The 19,800-nt window shown below is 40.0% G+C and overlaps 1 protein-coding gene across 11 annotated transcripts in view; it reads left to right on the plus strand.

Annotated features, from left to right (window-relative positions):
* Nucleotides 1-17,737, plus strand: part of ANO5 (anoctamin 5) — a 67,919-nt gene extending 50,182 nt beyond the window's left edge. For all 11 annotated transcript variants that reach the window (XM_083463551.1, XM_083463552.1, XM_083463558.1 and 8 more), the window contains 8 exons: nucleotides 19-241; nucleotides 1,185-1,354; nucleotides 2,762-2,859; nucleotides 3,506-3,636; nucleotides 6,560-6,765; nucleotides 8,468-8,649; nucleotides 10,396-10,501; nucleotides 11,190-17,737. In XM_083463551.1, coding sequence (XP_083319677.1) covers nucleotides 19-241; nucleotides 1,185-1,354; nucleotides 2,762-2,859; nucleotides 3,506-3,636; nucleotides 6,560-6,765; nucleotides 8,468-8,649; nucleotides 10,396-10,501; nucleotides 11,190-11,414 — 1,341 coding nt within the window. In that variant the 3' untranslated portion in view covers nucleotides 11,415-17,737. The remainder of the gene's footprint in view (nucleotides 1-18; nucleotides 242-1,184; nucleotides 1,355-2,761; nucleotides 2,860-3,505; nucleotides 3,637-6,559; nucleotides 6,766-8,467; nucleotides 8,650-10,395; nucleotides 10,502-11,189) is intronic.
* The last annotated feature ends 2,063 nt before the right edge of the window (nucleotides 17,738-19,800 follow it).

A 19,800-nucleotide genomic window follows, 5' to 3' on the forward strand; every position in this document is an offset into this window, starting at 1 on the left:
CTCTGTGGTTTCTCTCAGATCTTTTTGATCATAGCTAGTATGATAGCTGTGATAGTTTACCGCCTTGCCGTCTATGCTGCTTTTGCCAGCATCATGGAGAATGCACAAACCTTGCAGCCTATTCAAGGTATCCTGACACCACAACTGGCAACATCGGTCACTGCTTCATGCCTGAATTTTGTCATCATTATGATACTGAATTTCTTGTATGAGAGGATAGCCATCTGGATCACAGATATGGGTAGGTATGTTGCATAAAGACAGAACTGTCAGTGATATGTTTCTGTCCCTGTGGTGGAAATGCTGAATATTTATACAATTTTTCCATCTGGCCAAGTTGGCTAGCATTCCTGGGAAACTGTTTTTGAGACCTCCCTCTGTATCATGTAGCTTTGTTCCTAGATTATCCACAGCTGCATCCTAGCTCTGTGATTTTATGAGGAAGAGCTTGTACACTATTGCAGCTGGCTTGACCATGCTAATAACTACTTATTAGGAGTGTAACATCACTGTAGGGAACTCATGGAAGAGCGTTTCTCCCCTTCCATAATAATATACCATCCACAACTGACATTTTTCTTGACGCACCTCTCCAGATTTTACATTTTTCATATGAGTAGGCTGCTTATGTGAGCATTTATTACAATTTGCAAACCTTACAATTAAGATTTCGACCACGAATTCCATTTGTGTCATTAACTACCACACTAGAGTGATGTTTGTTGTTCAGATAAATTTTTCAGTAAATAATGGGATAATGAAGCATTTAGAATAATCCTAAAATAAGTGCTTCCTGAGCTAAGATGATGGTCCCCAATTATAGCTGGCAAATGGCAATGTTTTAATCTGCATTCATTTTTCCACAGTGGAAATAATAATTATATAATGTGTTTTAAATTTGGAAGAATTTAATTGTTCACCTGTAGGAATAATTCTGCAGTAGTCCTGCCACTTTCATAGAGAGGCTATAGACTTGACTCACTGTTCTATAGCTGCTGCCCTCTGCTGGCATAAAAATGCAGTGAATGGTCTTGCAGTATTATTTTGGAAACCCTGTTCTTTTTCATACCTAATAGCTCTGCAGTGCTTCAGCCAAATTCAAAATTGTCAGTGTTTGCTGTAGCCTTGTTTGCTGTGCATGGTGCAGAAAAAAACACCCCTTGTTTATTTTGTTGACCTTGTAGAGATCCCAAGAACCCACCTTGAATATGAGAACAGACTCACCATGAAGATGTTCCTGTTTCAGTTTGTCAACTATTATTCTTCATGTTTCTACGTGGCTTTCTTCAAAGGGAAATTTGTGGGGTACCCGGGTCACTACACATACATGTTTGATCGCTGGAGAAATGAAGAGGTATGGGGTCATTTTTCAGTGAATTGAGGAAGTAATTGCTAACCATCCTCATTTTTGTAAAGACAAGCCAATAAAACAACACAATATTCTGAATAAAAAGCCAGGAAAATGTCACAAATGTACATAAGATGCAGCAGAAGATGCCTGTCTATGTGTTTCTCAGTGTATGTTTTGGAATGTGCTATCTGCAAACAAAGGTCCTTGCATTATATAACTCAAGAGTAAACTGCTGAAACAGACTGGCTCTCTGAGAACAATAGTCGTGTCTCACTCTGGCATTAAGGCTTTGCCTCTCCCTTTCTTCCCAAATCATAAATTTATATAGTATTAAGGGATTTTGTGATGGTGCTGACAGTGCCACCGACAGACTAAGCTACTCTAATGACAGGGTGGGGTAGTAGAAAGAGCTTCTGGGTTTGATAGGCTGAAATCTGTTGTTCCCTATCAGTGAAATTGCCCCTACAAAATGTGATGGGTAAATTTTCAGGGGGCTTCCTCAGAAGATGACCTTAGGTAAATAGTGGGATATACCTTCTCTGCGTAAGAATCCTCTGTACAGCTAACCGGGTCTGAGGCAAAGGAAGCAAGTCAGCCTAGCTCCCTTCCTCTGAGTCTCTGGCTGCCATTAGTTGAGGTGTTCAGATCTTAGAAAGGGACAGAGAAGTCAGAGAGACCATGGGAGGGAGGGCAGAAGAAGGCAGGAGCCAAGAACTTGAGAAGAAGGATTGCTGCCCTAGAGAATCCATGGAACTTTAGAAAATGAAGGTTGGAACAGGTTACTTCCCTGGGTTGAGCTGTCCAGAGGATTGTGGGCAAGAAGAGAAGGCAAGAATGAGGAACCTGACAGAAGTAAAATTGGGAGGCTGGGCACAGAAAAAAAGCTGCACATCCCAGGAACAGAAACGAGGGGTCGCCTGTTGATTTGAAACAGCCAGTCAGATGTTTGGCTGCTGGCTTTTTAATATTAAAAATAGGTGCTTTACATCAATACTTGGTATACACATAATTCAACCTCTCACCCTTGACCCAGTTCTCTAACCAATTCTCATTGCCTTAGTTTTCCTAAAACAAAAGATGACAAGCCCAGCACTGGAAAGCTTCTTTTTTGGTCCTGCTGTTCTCTTTTTCTGGCAGAAACTTTCTGTTGGCTTTTGGTGTCAACTTGGGGGTAAGGTTGAGGAGTATAGTGAATGCTGTAGTCAGTTTAATTTCTCGGCATAATCAAGAACAGTTGCTCTGTAGGTAAGCAGTTTTAGGGTTAAACCCATGTGGTTTTGCTTTCTTTCTTTTTGCTTTCTTTTTTTACTGCTTAGTAAAAAGTTCCTGTCTTCCACTTTAACACTGTGGTTTCCAAGGGAAAGACCAATTACGTGTTGCTTCTTCCTCTCCCCACCCTTGTTTCATTAGTGTGATCCTGCAGGATGCCTGATAGAGCTGACAACACAGCTTACCATTATCATGGCTGGCAAACAGATATGGGGCAACATCCAAGAGGCTATTGTACCGTAAGTGATGCCTTCATGTTGAGTAAGTTTCATTTTTAAGAGAGAGGAATAGGTTGCGTTATGCGTCTCAACAGTGAACGCAGTAAGCGCATAAAGGCATAACGATATTAATTTTGGTTGTAGAAACTTCTTACTGCAGGATGAGATAAAATTATTTAAAATGTAGGCAATGGTTATGGAACTGGAAAAGAGGGAGCATTCCTAGGCACCAGAATCAGTGCTATAGGAGGGAGTGTCTGAAGAGAGAAGCCTGGTCTGCACACACATGGTCTTTCTTTGATTTGGAGCACTGTGAGATCAGGGTTGCAAATCATGGCACTGTTGTACACACAAAGAGCCAAGCTCCTCTTTTCAGACTTTCACCCCAGTGTGCGAACAGTAGGGGTGATGGTGGTAGGTGATTTGACTGGGGATGGGGCATCAGGCAGAGATGCATTGTGTGTGTGTTGTGTGATTTAGAACACCCAAATAGGACTACAGTGGCCCTGTAATCTGGACTTTTTCCGCCCTGTATAGTCTTCTTTATGGGAGAGATACTTGAAAAACACTTTTGGTGTTATACCATATGGGACATGATTCTGACTTCAATGCTGTACCTTTTATGCAACCTGCCCCATCCTGTGTTTTCTGTTATCCATACCCACAGCTGGATCCGGAATTGGTGGGGCCGTCGGAAAGCCAGTAGCAGTCCTGAGAATTTATACAGTCGATGGGAGCAGGACCATGATCTGCAGAACTTTGGAGCCTTGGGCCTATTCTATGAGTACCTGGAAATGGGTAAGCACAAGGAATGGTTATAAAATACCTCTGTATAGAGCTTTTTAAGTTTCTGACAGCTGCTTTTCTTCCGTGCAATTGAATGGAGCTAATACATATTCCTCAGCTCATGTCTCTTGACTGAAAGGCTATGTGAATCAACTTCTTAGGTACAAAATGGGGAATATCCATTTTAAAAAAATTCTAAAATTTTGCTGCAGTGCTGTGCCTCACAACAATCATTATGTTGCTTTTAGTGAGCATTCAGCACAGACTTCATGTGGCTTATACCCCTGCCTTATCTGAACAGAGCAGTTTGACCCATGCTGTACAGTGAAAGACATGAACTTTCTGCTGTCACAATGTGCTACCACATAAACAGAGCATGACTACCGAGAGCAGAAAATAAGAAGCCAACAGCTGTTGTGATTTCACAGAGCAGCCAACAGATGGCATATGGTAGCTAGCAAGAAAATCTGTTCTAAAATAGTGCTGTTATGGCTGCTACATTGTGTTTTGTGTGCTAGCCTTTAAGAAACTAAAAGCACACATGCTGATTTGAGTTGGTATTCATTGCGGTAATGAATAAAGTATGTTTTGGGTTTGCTCTTTATCTGAAAGCACCATAGAGCGAAATATTTTTTTTATTTGTTGTGGACCATACAGGCATCTCCCCACTTTCGCATGTTCTAAATAGAATCATACCAGGAAATGGCGGGAGAGAGTCCTCATAGCTCATGAGGAGACCCCCACAGAGCCCAAAGAGGTCATCAGTGAGGGTGGAGGAAGTCCCAAAGAGACTTGAGACACAGCTGGGTTTTGTTTAGGCTGCTGAGCCTCCCCACGCATCTTCCAGCCTCCAGCTGGCCCCAGAGCTTCTACACTAGTTAAAGAGAGAGTTGTATTGAGAGAGAGCATGAGAGGGAGCTGGAGAGCATGAAAAAATGAGCATTTCAAGGCTTTCTAGAGGGTGCTTGTAGGGGTCAGATGGGATTACCATGAGGAATTATAGAATATACATCAAGCCATCGTGTCCACGATGAAGACATTGTGTTGACTGGGTTTGATATATTGACGATAATTTCTGATTAAATCCCATAAGATTCTACATTCATGACCTTTTCCCTCTGCTGCCCATTTCTCTCTCTTCATAAGTCACGTACACAGCAGTTGCTTCGCCAGGCAGGCATCCTGGGCCATAAAAATAGTGGGCAAGTTTCTTTGATGTATATTAATCTTAGGATGTTAATCTTAGGGCCAGGAAACAGATCTCACATGAAGGGGATAATGGTCACTGTCTTCCTGGCCATCCTTCTTATCATATGTATTGCTTGTTTATTACCTCTGGGGTTGCCAGATGCTCTTCTTTGTAGTAATGTTCTTTGTTTACCCCAGAAATATTTGTGCTTAATTAGTTTTTGTAGTTTAACTTGTCCCCACGTGGGTTTGTTCAGAAGAAATCTGATTGGTTCTTACGAACACTCTGTAAAAAGCTCTTTTGTGAATAAAACTACCTGGGCCAGGGGGCTGCAGACTCGGACAGACACAGAGAGGCACGATTATACGCACCCTTCCCAGAGTCGTGCTGGTTCAAGCCTCTGTGTGTATTCTTATTAATCAGAGTTCAATCCTTCCTTTACTTTGCAAACGCAACAGGTGCTTCCCGCTTTATGCAATTTCACTTATGTGCATGGTGCCCAGAACGTAACCCCTGCATAAGTGGTAATACACCTGTATTACCAAATGAAAATTTAAAGCTGGGGGGCAGAGAATATTATAGTGTAAAGGCAAATATGCATTCTATTATTCTGTTTTTAGACCCTACCCTATTCTCACTGGGCAGCTTGTCAAATCGTAGCCCCTTCTTCCCCATTTATAATTTTATTACCTCGTAAAACGCCCTTCTCTCCCACCCATGCTCACTTTGACAGCCATGGAGAGGCAGTGACTTGCAAGGAAATAAAGTCTCAGTGAAGCAGTAGCGGCCAGTGTGGTGGCTTAGGTGGGGCACCACTGTCCTCCCGGCACCAAACTAGGCACTGTGCAGGCACATAATGGCAACAGCAGTGGATTGGGTCCGCTCATAGCACCATGGTCCTAGCATCTTTCTGTCCTGTAAGTGCCAGCAACATGCTGTGTTTGGAAGCTGGGAGAGCATTGATGGCTGCCACACCAGCCACTACTGCCATGAAGGCTTTTAGGCCAGGGATGGAACAAAGCTAAAGTCACCCAAGCTCTTGGTTTATCATTTAGCATGATTACCATGCCAACAGTATGCATGGTGCTTACAGAGACCCTGCCCTGAGGAGCTTACAATCTAAAATTCAGTCAAGGGAAATCAACCAAGAAAAGGGAAGAAAGTGGAGGCGGAGAGAAAGAGTATGCCATTGCTTTGATCATGCATGCTTAAGTTTGACTGCAGACTATGGTGGGTCATGAGAACTAAGGAGTGGGGAACATGTGCTCTTCCAGATGTTGTTGGACTCCAGCTCCCATAAACCCCAGTCAGTGTGGCCTATGGTCAAGTATGATGGGAGCTGTAGTCCAGCAACATCTGGAAGGTTGTTGACTCCCTGCCTTTGAGTGAAAGACTTGAAGGAAGAGATAGAATTTCCTTTTCTGTGTTAGGGTATTTTCTTCTTCAGGGAAAAGATTTTCAGTCTTATTCTGGAATTGATCTCTTCATCTTCAGTCTCTGTATTATTTTTCTTAATAAAGAACTGCCATTTTTTCTGAATTAAGTCCTTAAATGTAAAAACAGGCTTACTCCCCCCCCCCAGGAATACTTGCTACCTTTGTTTTGATTCATACCATGTACTTGCATCCACAGCTGCACACAAATATTCTGATATGTATGTTTACTATTCACAATTAATTCAAATGTAAATTCTCTAAGGTTTCATTCAGATGTTTTCCTTTATTTTTCTCTCTCCTTTTCATGTAGTTATCCAGTTTGGATTTATCACCTTATTTGTGGCCTCTTTTCCTTTGGCTCCACTACTTGCTCTGATGAACAATATCCTGGAAATTCGAGTTGATTCTTGGAAGCTTACAACGCAGTTTAGAAGGCCGGTGGCAGCCAAAGCCCATAGCATAGGAGTCTGGCAAGAAATTCTGAATGGGATGGCTATCTTGTCTGTTGTCACAAATGTAAGTAGTGTGAGATATATGAATGATTTCTTAGTTTACAAAAATATGTGCATTGTCTCTTTTTTCAAGTTGTGTTTTCTACAGCTCCGTTTCATTTGTTGTGAGACATTAGTGTTGCATGCAGTATTAGGTTGGGAAGAAAAGAGGGGGACAGTGAGTAGAGTGGTTTGGTAATGCTTCTATTCTTGTACTCAGTGTATGTGTGGGGTTTTGTGTCAGTGTCACTTGTGTGGGTTCGCTTTCTATTCGCCTGTTATATTTCCTTGGTGGTGAGAGAGATTAGGGGGAATTCTTTTTGGATATGAGGGGGATGTTGAAACACATGGCCTCAGATTTTGCAATGTTTAATTGTTGGCCCGACACCATTGCAAATGTGTTGAGTTCTTTGGTTAGGGTGGTTGCTGTGTTTATGGGGTCTGGTGTTGTGACCATCAGGTCTTCTGCAAAGTGCCCTAATTTATAGGTTCTGTCTTTTATTTCCACTCCCTTGATGTCTGTGGCTGCTTGGATTCGGTTTGCTAGAGGTTCCAGAGCCAAGATTAATAGGAAGGGAGACAGTGGGCATCCTTGTTTTGTGCCTCTTTGAATTGCTATTGTATTAGAGTCCATACAGCTGGTCCTGCATTCTGCTGAGGCTTGGGTGTACGTAAAAAATTTTAAGCCGATTGGAAGGTGTATGGTAGTACACATTGTTTTAAAGCTCATGTCTTACTTCAGGGATCCTGGGAACCGAAGCTCTAAGAAGGTGCTAATTGGTGCACTTCAACATAATCACTTTTTTTCTAAGGGAAATTATAAAATGTAAAGCACAGGACCCCAATTCAGCTAAAGTTAGTTTCATTAAAATTAGTGGAATAAATTGTTGGTTTTCGTCCTGACCTTCGCAGAAGTGTGAATGGCAAAGCATCCATAGTGGTGCCTTCATTGTGGACCATGCTTTGTCAGGTTAGATTTCAGGGCAGCACTAAACATAAAAGATCAATGTAATGAAATACAAAAACAAAGATAAAAGCAGCAGATGAAAGCTTTAAAATGAACTATTAAATGATTGCTCAATTAAATCAATTAAAATGTGCTATTGCCTGGCATTTAAATGATTGCACCTTCCTCTTTGGGAAGGATGCTTTATAACCACTGCCAAGAAAGCCCTCTCCTCTGAAGGTATTGTCATACTCCAGATGGAAGAGGTACATGGAAGAGAGCCTTGGCAGAGGATCATAGAGCACTGGCAGATCAATAATGGTTCCAGTTAAGTTTACCAGTTGTACATCCAGGTTTTCTTCAGCATCAGAGGCTCTGAATGCTAGTTGCTGTGGAATAGGAACAGGCAAGTGCTCTTGTCTTACTTGTGGCCTTCACATAGCCATCTGATAGACCACTGTGGGAAATGGGTTGCTGGACTAGGTAGGGTTTTCATCTGATAAATCACCATTGTTCTTATGTTTTTACATATATCAATAAATAGACACTTTTCAATCCCTGTTTCAATGGAGCTCGAAGTGGCATACCTGGTTTTTCTTCTTCTCTGATATCCTCACAACATTCTTGTGAAGTAGCTTAGGCTGAGAAAGAGTGGCTTAAGGTCAGCTGGTGACCTTCGTATCTGTGCGTGGATTAGTATTCAAAGGTAGATACATTGTTCATTCCTTTGCATTTCCTGTGAATGAAACATTTAACATACAATCCAACTTCTTTCCTGCAGGCATTTATTGTTGCCTTCACATCTGATATGATCCCTCGATTGGTATATTATTATGCCTACTCTATGGATCCTTCTTCACCCATGTCTGGATACATTAATGACAGCCTCTCCATATTTCAAACCTCAGATTTTCCTGATAAAAACAGGCCTGACATAAACCCAGAAAACTTTTCCACTTGCAGGTTAGTTGCAATTAACCCCTTTTACGTGTCTGTTTGTGTGTGTTTTTTGCAGTAGATTTGTGTAATAAATCAGTTATATTGGTCTTGATCATTAAATTCTTCTCCTTACTGTTGCCTTCTATAAGATGAAATGAGGGGGCCCTTTAGCCATCAGAATAAGACATTTGCTTTATTATAGGAGTTTTAGGGAATGTAATTTGATGTCATCTTGAAGGCAAGATGTAATTGTGGCAATATTACCAGTACGGTAGTAGGAAAAAAAGAACAAATGTAGCCCAAAGGACAGAAGTAAGGAAGTGTAAAGACTACAACCTTTCATTGCCTTATTCTCACTTTTAAATTTAAAGTAATTTCACTCTAGAAGTAGATGTGATGCTGATCATGGTGTCTCTGCAACCCCATATTGGCAACCCCCCTGCCACCTTTCTCAGTAACATGTTATGCGGGTCAGGAAAAGCTAAAATAAATAAATAAGTTACAGATAGGTAGCCGTGTTGGTCTGCCATAGTCAAAATAAAAAAATTCCTTCCAGTAGCACCTTAAAGACCAACTAAGTTAGTTCTTGGTATGAGCTTTCGTGTGCATGCACACGAAAGCTCATACCAAGAACTAACTTAGTTGGTCTTTAAGGTGCTACTGGAAGGAATTTTTTTATTATAAATAAATAAATGATGTAATGTCACCTGCTTCTCTAACATGTCACTAGGGGAAGAGGGGGCCCACAACACAGAACTACAGTTTTCAGTAGTAGCTCTGTGATTGTCTCACCTGGAGAGGTGACCTAAAATGCATATATCAGAGTTTGGAGAAAGGGGAGTTGTATCACATGGAGACTTTTTACAGTCTCCTTTAAAAGAAGACTCATATGTAATTGGCTAGGAATGGATTCAACATTTTGTTTTTAACCAGTGCTACCCCTATGACATTCCTGATAACCCTATTCCCTGTTGAGTGCATCTCTTGGAATGGGGCTACTATAACACACAAGATTCCACATGGTTTTTCACAACAAGGTGCCTACAGAATCATTTCTAGCATTAGCCTTCTTTGCATGTTTCTCATGCAAAGGGGCATCATGGCTGTAAAAGACCACACATTTAGCTTTACCCTGGAGCTCATGTAATTCCTCCTGGCCCCTAGTGTGCTTACAGATACCTTCTGGAAGAGGGAGCCTTTTTTGTCAATGGAAGGTGTTGCTCAAGGGGGACCAGGAGGACTCACATTGCCTCAGGGGTGGGGCTATACACGCAGCTCTCTTTATATCTGTGCTATTCATTTGTGTGAGTTGCATGTGAAGAGCACTGTTTCTGTTGGCTATAAATGAGCCATGGAAATCTACAGTAGAAGTGAAGGACATGTTCCCCTTAAAGCCCAAGGCTTCTGTATGTACCATTTAAGCTTTAGTGCTTTGTTTGAACAACTTTCCTACATCACGTCTTGTTTTACGTTTCTGTTCCCTGATTTATGCTCTTCCATGATCCACCTAGCCCAAACATCACCTTATGATAGCTGAAAGCTCTGCTAGCATGTGCTCTACAGTTTGCTTTTGCTATGAAAGAGCAAACGAGGGACACTGAACCAGTTTCAAGAGCCATGTCCTGAAAAGAAATAAATAAAGCAAAACATTAAGATCAGGATCAAAAGGCTTCTTAAGTGACAGGTGTATTTGAATGTAAATGCCACTGAGCTTGTAATCTGTCTGCCTTTGAATGTGGCCCTTCACCTTTACATGTTTGTATTCAACAGGTACAGGGACTATCGATATCCACCAGACCATGAGAGGAAATATGCACACACAATGCAGTTCTGGCACATCCTGGCTGCCAAGATGGCTTTTATCATTATTATGGAGGTAAGTTGTTCCCTTGCCTCTTGTAATTGATTCAGTGTAGAGTGTCAGTGTAGAGTTACTGCAGTTTTGATGAGGGTACAAAATTATCTTGTTGTGATTCATGGAATTGTAGCTTTAAAAGAAAGGTAACAACAAAACACAAAGGATTTACAAGTTGCAAACAGAAATCCAGAATCGAATACAATTTGCATATATGCAGATTATAAAAGAATTGCAGAATTTTGCAAGCTTTACTGCAAACAACCCTCTGTTGTTTTGCCTCCCAAAAGTTTGTGCTATTTATCTAAATGCATCCCAAGCTGATGAAATTAGTGTGCATGCTATTGTTGATCCCCCTCCAAACCCCCCCCCTCTTTGTAGCCACAACTTTAAGGTGTAGGACAGGCTTCCTCAACCTCGGCCCTCCAGATGTTTTTGGTCTACAACTCCCATGATCCCTAGCTAGCAGGACCAGTGGTCAGGGATGATGGGAATTGTAGTCTCAAAACATCTGGAGGGCCAAGGTTGAGGAATCCTGGTATAGGAAGATATCATCACTTTGCAAAACCATCTTTCTCAGAGCTCAAGCCTAGAAAGTCTGCATTGCAAATGTTTAGGACAGGGAATAACAACTGTTTGATGAAATACCTTGCCTCCATAGTTCTTTGCATACATCCTCCTATTTTTGCATTGTTCCCCTGCCTTGCAGCATGTTGTTTTCATTGTCAAATTCTTTGTGGCTTGGATGATTCCTGATGTCCCGGCTGAAGTGAAAGCCAAAATAAAGCGTGAGAAATACTTAACTCAGAAAATCTTGCATGAGTATGAACTCAATAAACTCAAGCAGAAGCTGTGTGAAAACAGGACCACCGCCAGCATGGAAAAGGAAGTCATTGCCACCGAAGGGAGAGTGGAGTTATCAGAAGTCATGTAACCTGAGGAACAGCTGACTGTGAAATTCCAGCCTGTGAAAATTGGTTGTCCAATCTGAGATGAGCAGTTCAATATGCGTGAAAGCGTCTCTTTTGGTTCTAACAATTTTACTGAAGCAAGTGGAGAGAATCAACATGGATTTCCTGTTGGCCAATCAACAAGCTACGTACCTTTGCTGCTGTGGAACCTTGAAAAATGAATCTGCTCGTGACACTGCTGAAATGCCTTGCCTTTCAAAGACTGTATGTTTCTCATTACTAGAATTGTCTTAAGTGTGTTATAGCGAAAAGTTCATAATGTTCCACATTTGCAGTCAGAGTTCTTGGTAAGTGTGGCAATGGCATCCTGAATGAAGCTCAGGAAGTTCCTCCCTCACCCAGCCTATATTTAACTAGTATCATTATTAGTTGATAAGGCCAGGAGTTTGGTGTGTTGTCCTTCAGTTGTTGCACTGTCAACTGATGATGCTAGAGCCTAAACGGAATTCTGTATCTTTTCATCATGCTCTTCAAGTGATATTAAAGCACTCCACAGACTCCGGTGGGGATGCTGTGGCTGTGGATTTCATGCATCATCTTGGTAGGACTAACCAAGCTTCAAGGCCCCTTCCAACCTATGGCTCTATAGTTCAATCCTATTTTTGTTTGCCTGTTCTCAGAGTTGGGGAAACTGGGATCTGAACTGCCAATATGCTAGTCATAGTTAACCTTGTTAAGGCAGAAGGGGCTTAGTGCAGCATGTACACAAATGTTTGGGGAGCCTTTACTGTAAGATGCTAACATCAGACAAACAAAAAACTAAATTGGATGCCTTACTTAGAGAAGTACTAATCTGTATTTGTCTGATAGGTAGCACTGGCTATTCAAAAGTATGTACTTTTTACACATTGGCCTTGATCATGCATTACTTTGGAACATTACTTGGAAAATCTTTCACATATCACGTGTGCATTTCTGCCGCACAAACCTGTACCTTTCAGTACCTTTTGAGGTGGGTTGTTTTGTAGGTTATTTTTAAGGCACAGATAACATATTTGTAGATTTAACAGTTCAGTAACTATAGTGACCTAACAAAAATTAAAACCCACAGTTACTTTTTCATAAGTAATTTCTATGCTTAATAATTTTCATCAGCCATATTTTCTCCAAAATAGTAAGGGAAGTTTAAGGAATTATACCTCAGAGTTCCTAAAATAAAATAAAATAATTTTCTATTCCTACATGATTAGTGAGAGTTAGAAAGATGACCAGATTCTTCCTAAAATTAGTATGATATTGAATTGGAAATATACTTTATCAAGACCAGATCCACTGAGGTAATCTGGAGTTTTACCTGTGATTGTAGTAGTATTATTTGGGATCTGAAGTCATTATTTCTGAAATTTTAAAAAAATGATTTCATATTTTTCAAAACCCCTGAGTAAATTATCTACAGGGATAAATTGTAAACAAAGCCATTTGTTGTGAATATGCCTTAATACTAGATCTCTGTGTTTGTACAGAATATCTATTCATAATATTTAATGAATGAAAGGTTATGTACATTAATGTAGCCAAATCCACAATGCTTAGAAATAATGGTTTTTTTAAATGTTGCTAAGAAGAGAAACGGTTCCTTTTTTTTTGTCTTGAGACAATTTTGCAAATTTATAAAGTTTATTTAGTGTAAACTGTGCATGTAGACTTAGCTAGAAGGTGTTACAGGCAGTGTTTTGTTATATAATTTTAAGTTCTTACAAGTATTTTTGAAGTTTTGCTACATTTTTATACCCGAGTTTGCCCCACACTGCATAGTGCCTTATTTACATGCACTTGTGAAGGAAAAAAAGATGTGAAAATGCTAGTAGTGTAAGTTATGTAGCATAATGTATCTTATCAGTGAATTCACGGGTATTATGAAAGTATCAGCTTTCAAACTCAGTCTTGTGCATTAGTAGCTGGTCAGGAGCAAGTTTTGCAAACTTCCAAGGTGTTTTGCTCAATGCAATACGAACCTTGAGAAACAAACATTTGCTGAATTCTGAATTCACTAAACATGAAGCATGTTGGACATAAAGTACTTGCACTTTGAAGCTTATTCTTGACTGTTAAGTATTGGAACAAATATCCCAGGCTGTGTCTAGCATGTGAGCTAAAGATTATGCTGTTTTATATATTTGTGTGCTTCGGTTTAATTTCTTATGGCAAAAGAGCAAATTATCTACTTTGAAACACTATGGTAAAAGATCCCAATCAATGAAGGAACAGTACTCATATCCTTGGCAAAGAAAAGAGCTAGATTAATGTGCAAAATACCCAGATTAGATTCATAGTATCTGTCTCGAAAAAACGAAACAAGAAAAGAATGGTGCTTATAGCAAATAAGAAACTTATACAGATATTGGGTAACAAACAAGAAGGTTATGCAGATACTAGGGGTGTGCACTGGCTCCAGGAATAGAACAATGAGAATTGCAGGGTTTGGGGGTTTCCTCCTTTTTTACATTGACACATGATATCAGTAACTTCCCCCAAATCAGATAGGGCCCTCTCCTGGGGTTCTGTTGCTCTGTTTCTTTGCTTTTCTGTGCTGTATAATTCAATGTTTGCATTTATAATAGCATGGTTTGCATAACACAGTAAGCCAAAACTATGCAGACCCCTAGAGAGGAACTTGCAGCCACTTTGCTCCTCAATTGTCTTCTTTGCTCAGCCAGAAAGAAAGGCTGTTGTGAAGCTGCAAATGTTAAAATAATGTTCAGCTAAGAATATGCACCACTTGGCTATCACTTAATTGTTTTATGGTAAGAAAGAGACAAACTCCCATTTCCCTGTGCTTATCCAGTAGAGCATTATGGAGGAAAGTGAAGTCCTTTAATTCTCCCACAATAAAAGTCCCTGGACCTCTTTGTCTGCAATTTGGCAGATTTAATCTCTCTGATGGAGCTCCTGGGCGTGTAAATTTCATCCATTTTGGTCAAAGGTGGGAGGAAGGTTTTTAGATTCACTTTAGATTCCCCATTATAGTAAATCAGGAGCACACAGCTTCATTTTATACAGAGCAGCTCTGAACCGGGGGGAAAACAAACCAGATTGAAGCAAACAGAGCACAGAATGACTTAGAAGCAGATTGTAAGTTTTTAAAATGTACAGATACAAAGCAAATCTTAGAGCCTATGCACACCCCATATTTAATGGGCTGTTCCAGCAGAGAGGTCTGCAGGAAAAAACAAGGTGCCAAGGGTGCTGTCTGTAGAATGTAAGTTGTTAGCCCAATTTCTATTTATTGAACCTAATTTCAAAGGTTTCCATGCTCAGAGACAGGGTTTCGGTCACCATTGCCCTACTGCCCATTCTCTGCTTTGTTCATATATTATAGGGGTCTGTGCATAACCTATGGGGTTTTGAAGAGAGTTTGCAGAGTGGTGTGACAAAAAGTATTCAGCACCAGACTGAATTTAGAATCCTCCTCAAATTTTGAATCAAAACCTTTCTGACATCTTGAAACGGTCTGACTTACATTTTCTTTCTTTCTATTTGTGATGTGCTCAGTCTGCTAAGATACTGTAACCCCCCCCCCCCGAAATGATGTACAGTTAAGACAAATAATATTATATAGTGTATATTAGATATGCCAAAGATACATTGCAGTCACCAAAAAAATCTACATATTTAGCCAAAAACACTTTCTCATCGTTTGAGCATAAACACTCTGCTGCTTATTTATAAGTGTTCTTGTAAATATAAATGGAGGATTTACGATAGATTCATATTTAAAATATGTTTGTGTTAGTGTATAATGAACTGCAGTGGTTGTAAAACAGGCAGCAAACAGTGCAAATCAAGTCCAACAAATCACAGTTCTGCTTGACAAAAAATGCCATCCGTGTCAAACTTAAATGTATTAACAAATTAAATGTGTGGTTTTTTTAGCTTGCCATACTAGTTATTTTAAATTGTGTAGAATCATTTTTTTTTTTTTAAAAAATGACCACTGAGCTGCAGAGTGACTTGGCACAGATGTAAATGAAATAAGTGGCTGTAGTTGCACAGTACCTTGGGTTGCGTTTTGTCAAGTCCAGTTGAGATGAAGATTACACAAACAGCTTTGTCTGCTGTTATTATGCACTCTACCCATAATTATTGCAGCCAGAGCAATGAGAGGGGTTAAATTTTTAAGAAGTGGCATGTTTACTTATGTAACTCTGACCTGTCTTTTGAGGAGGCTGTGGGGCAAGCCCTGAAAGTGCAAGGATATCAACAGAACAGAACTTCTGGCAACTTCTGGTACACAGGCGACCAGCCATCTTTACAACTGCATTGAGTCTATGATTTTGTAGTCCCTGGCAGGGAGCAAAAACACAAGATATTTTAAGCCCCTGGTGGGCAACTGTACCCATGGAAGGTTTTATTTGTAAATCTGGAACATTGGGATGACATCCTCTGTTCTGTATTTATATGCAATTCCCTTTTAACCAATTCCGAGTATTGTTTTAGTATTGTTGGAATAAATTCCAGACATTTTAATTTGTAGGCTATGACTTCTAGGCAAAAATATGTAGAAAGAACCTCTTTGTGCTTAGCTCAATCTGTAAGGAAACCTCATTTTGCTCAGTGGGACTTATTCTTAAAAATATGCAAAGGACTGCAGCTTTAAGTGCCCATGCATGATACATTTTGAGTCACAGTTTGTTAAACTTGTACAAACTGAGCTCTCACTCAAAGAGAATTATATCAGTTGTGGTCTGGGTGGCAGCAGTGCTTTTTGCTTTCTAGCAACCTTTTCTAGAAAGATATTTTTATACTGGTCCACTGAAAGAGCCAAGTTACCAAGTACTGCTGTGGTGTTATATTTTCAGTTAATTCATATGCAAGCACTGGACCCTTGTGCCTTGTAACAACACTTACTAAGGAATGGTGTTGTGCATGTTTGCCTATATGCCCTTGCTTCTGACAGAGAACTGTAAGTGGTCTAGCACTACCCCATCTGAGTTTCTGAATTGTGCATAACACTCCTGTCTTAGAGTTTTTGAATTGTGCATCATGTATTGTGCATCTGTTTACCTGTGTAATTTTTTTTAACCTTTCCGTATCCCTGTCTTATCATTGTGTGAGCGCTAGTCTTCTGTTGCATATGGATTATATGCCGTCTTGTGTATACTGGTGGATGAATCCAATGATTATATTTGTAAATTGTTGGTTTATGCATACTGAATCATGGTATATAAATGTCCTGTGATGCCTTTAAGGGCTACAAACTTTTATTTATGCTTTTAAAGTAGAAGTTGTGATATCAAAAATTGCTTTAAATTTTCTTGTGACAACAAACATTCAAGTTTCTTTCCCGATTCTGTGCTGTGCAGTTCTGTACTCAGAAGTAAGTCCCTTTGATTTCAATTAAAAAAAAATCTCTCTTTTAAGAAACACATACAGAATTGCAGCCTTAAGCCCCACTCCAGATATGCACATCAGTGGGTTGAATTCAAGCTTGAAAGTAAAAGCATCTGCCTGCCTGCATCCTCTGAATAGTTGGTGCTTTCAGGAGGAGGCTAGAAAGGTGAAGAATTTGAGATTCAATTCTCCCACACTCCTAAACAAGTAATTGGTATTAAACTTGCTTCATGTTTGTCTTACGCAGTACAGTCCCAAATCTCTAACCACAACTATGTAGAGAGTGTTCTGCTTAATGCAGTACCCTTTTGTGGACAATGGTCCCATTCCAAACAGACATACCTGCAAACATTGAATCAAACAGTCAGTTGCGCTATAATACATACCAACCTTAACTTAGCAGAGCAGAGATCTAACTCCATTTTTTAACCCATCAAGGCTCTGGTAGTGCAAAAGGCATATCAGCATGCCTCCCATAATGTCAAAATTGGGTGAAATGAAGAGTACCATATCCTTTCACTCTTATTGTTCGTAATGAGAGGATTTTCAGTGCTGGTGGTTGACACCCCCCCCCCCACTCCCTACTTTGCTTATTACAGAGAATTAGTCTGCTTTAAGTTTCTAAGTGAACATTTACTAGATGGTTTTTATTGGGCTTTCAGTGCAATTTGTTGATGTTGCCAATTTTATGCTAAATTTGGGGATCTGGGATGTTTGCCTGGTAGTCTAAGCTTATTCAAATTGTGTCTCATAAACTGATATCTATGGTTAGATGGTTGATCATCAAGCTGATATGTGCAATACTGGGATCTTAAAAAAAATCAGCTAACTGATGATGGCATTTAAAAGGTGTCTGCAAATAGTGTGTTGCTTGTTTTGTAAATACATTGTTACATGTATTCAACTGATTCTGTGAAAAGTTGACTGTTAATAAAAGGTTTTGTTTACATCCATAGTTCTGTGCAGTTTACCCTATCAGCTGTGTTGCATGCAAGACCATTGTTACTGCTGTGGGGGTTGGAATATTGGGAGATGGAAGTTAGGCACTTCAATGCCTTGTCTCAAAGGGTAGATGAAACTGAATTCCACACCAGTCCAGAAATGGGGAAAACTTGTCTTCATCAAAGGAAAGAAATATGTCCTATACAGGAACCAAAGCTGTATAAAGGCTGACAATTGACGTCTCTATATTTTATGCCAATTAATATATTTACAGCACCATGTAGGAAATAAGTTTCCTTCAACTCCTTTCCCAAAACCTACTATGGGCACCATGCCCAGAGATTTCCCTTCCATCCCAAACCTTGCCCTATGATACAGGCATTGTGGCCTCTGCAGTTCACCTTCATAACAGCAAATTGCCTTATTTCTACTTGTGGTAGCACAGGGTTACTGCATCACAGTGTACTCGGGTGGTTTTCTTTCATTGTTCTCTCCAGCATCAGCTTCCATTTAAAGAGCCGGGGAAATCAGTTAATGCCAGAGAGAAGGAAAATGGAGAAAGGCCACTCTGTTCTACTGAGGAACCATAACTGAATGACAGCCCTGTATCTGGAATAAAAGGCAGAGTGAGCTGGAAGGGAAAAATTGCCACTTGCAGCTTACCTGTAGTACCTTTGAGAAATGGCAGGTGCTGTGCTAGTATTTCAGAATCTATATGCATCAGAAAAAGAACAAAAATCAACAATGTAGCACTTTAAGGGCTGAAAACCTACAAAGAAAGTACTGTTAGGCCTGTGTGGATTTCAATTTATTGTTAAGATCATCAAGGCAAGCTTTTTTTTTAAGCCTTCCATTTCCCCATGATTCAAGGAATATAAGAAATGATCTAAATGAATTGCACAACATGGATGTTACTTTAAATAAATGCTAATGAAATTTGATCAAAGACTTATACAGGACCTGTAGGTGAAGTTGATGTAGTTTAAAAGATGTTGAATCAATATTAGATGAATTAAAGTAATGGTCCTTCAATTAGTGAAAGAGATTAAGTATGTGGTGCTTAACGAGAACTGCAAATTGCATTTACAGCAAAACACTGAATTTTTATATGGTGCAGAGGTTGATTCTGTTTTTATTCTTTAATACGCAATTCCTGGACCAGATTATCTCTATGTTGTATTTCATTTTATTCCCTTTACAAGCAAGGTTCATTGTAGAATGTCCATAATCAGGAATTTTCACATTTTCATTTCCTGGTTTCATTTCTGTCATAAACTTTATCACTGTATACTGGCAGATTCCACAAATAAGAATTAGAAAACAAAACAAGATCATAGGTATCTTAATGCTTGTTACCTGTTCACTCCCACTGTTCTTTTCCGGAATCCCAGAGGCTGTCTGTCACAACTTACCTCATCCATGATAAAGAATGGTGATGACTTTCCCTAGGACAAAAGCAGGAAGCATTTGAATTGTCTTGCCACCACAGGGGAGTTCATGAAGTCTTATATGGTGTTTTTCTTCAAGGGACTTCACAGTTGCCCACAAAGGATTCTTAACTCTAGAAAGCTCTATTGGCCACTGTCCCTCGGCACACGCCCTCTGAGTGCTCAGGAATGCTGCTCTGAATGTATTTGCTTTACACAGCTGCAGCAAACCTAACTGCACCACCACCACACCTTTAATAATGTTCCTGGTCCTCCAAGACAGAACTTGAGAAAAAGCAAGAAGCACTTGAAACAAAGACTATTGATTTCCTTAAACATTCCTCCCCCAAAATACTGACGCTGGAGAGTTTGGGTAAAATAAAACCCTATTATTAAAATCTCAGCATGAGTTCCTGCACACCTCCAGTGCTTACTACTTCCACACATGAGTGCTGCTGGTTATGTGTGTACATGAGAAAGAGGGTGACAGACAGATGGAAGTCTGTCTAAGAAAAAACAGCATCAGGTCCCTGAAGGATCTCTTGTTGCTACTTAATCTCGGTGCAATGAGTAAAATTCCAAGAAGCACTTCTCTGGTTCATGTCTCTAGAAGTATCGCACCTTTTTTCAAAGCAAGCATACTGTCTCT

Source organism: Podarcis liolepis (assembly GCF_965112155.1).
Source record: "Podarcis liolepis genome assembly, chromosome: 1".
NCBI lineage: Eukaryota > Metazoa > Chordata > Lepidosauria > Squamata > Lacertidae > Podarcis > Podarcis liolepis.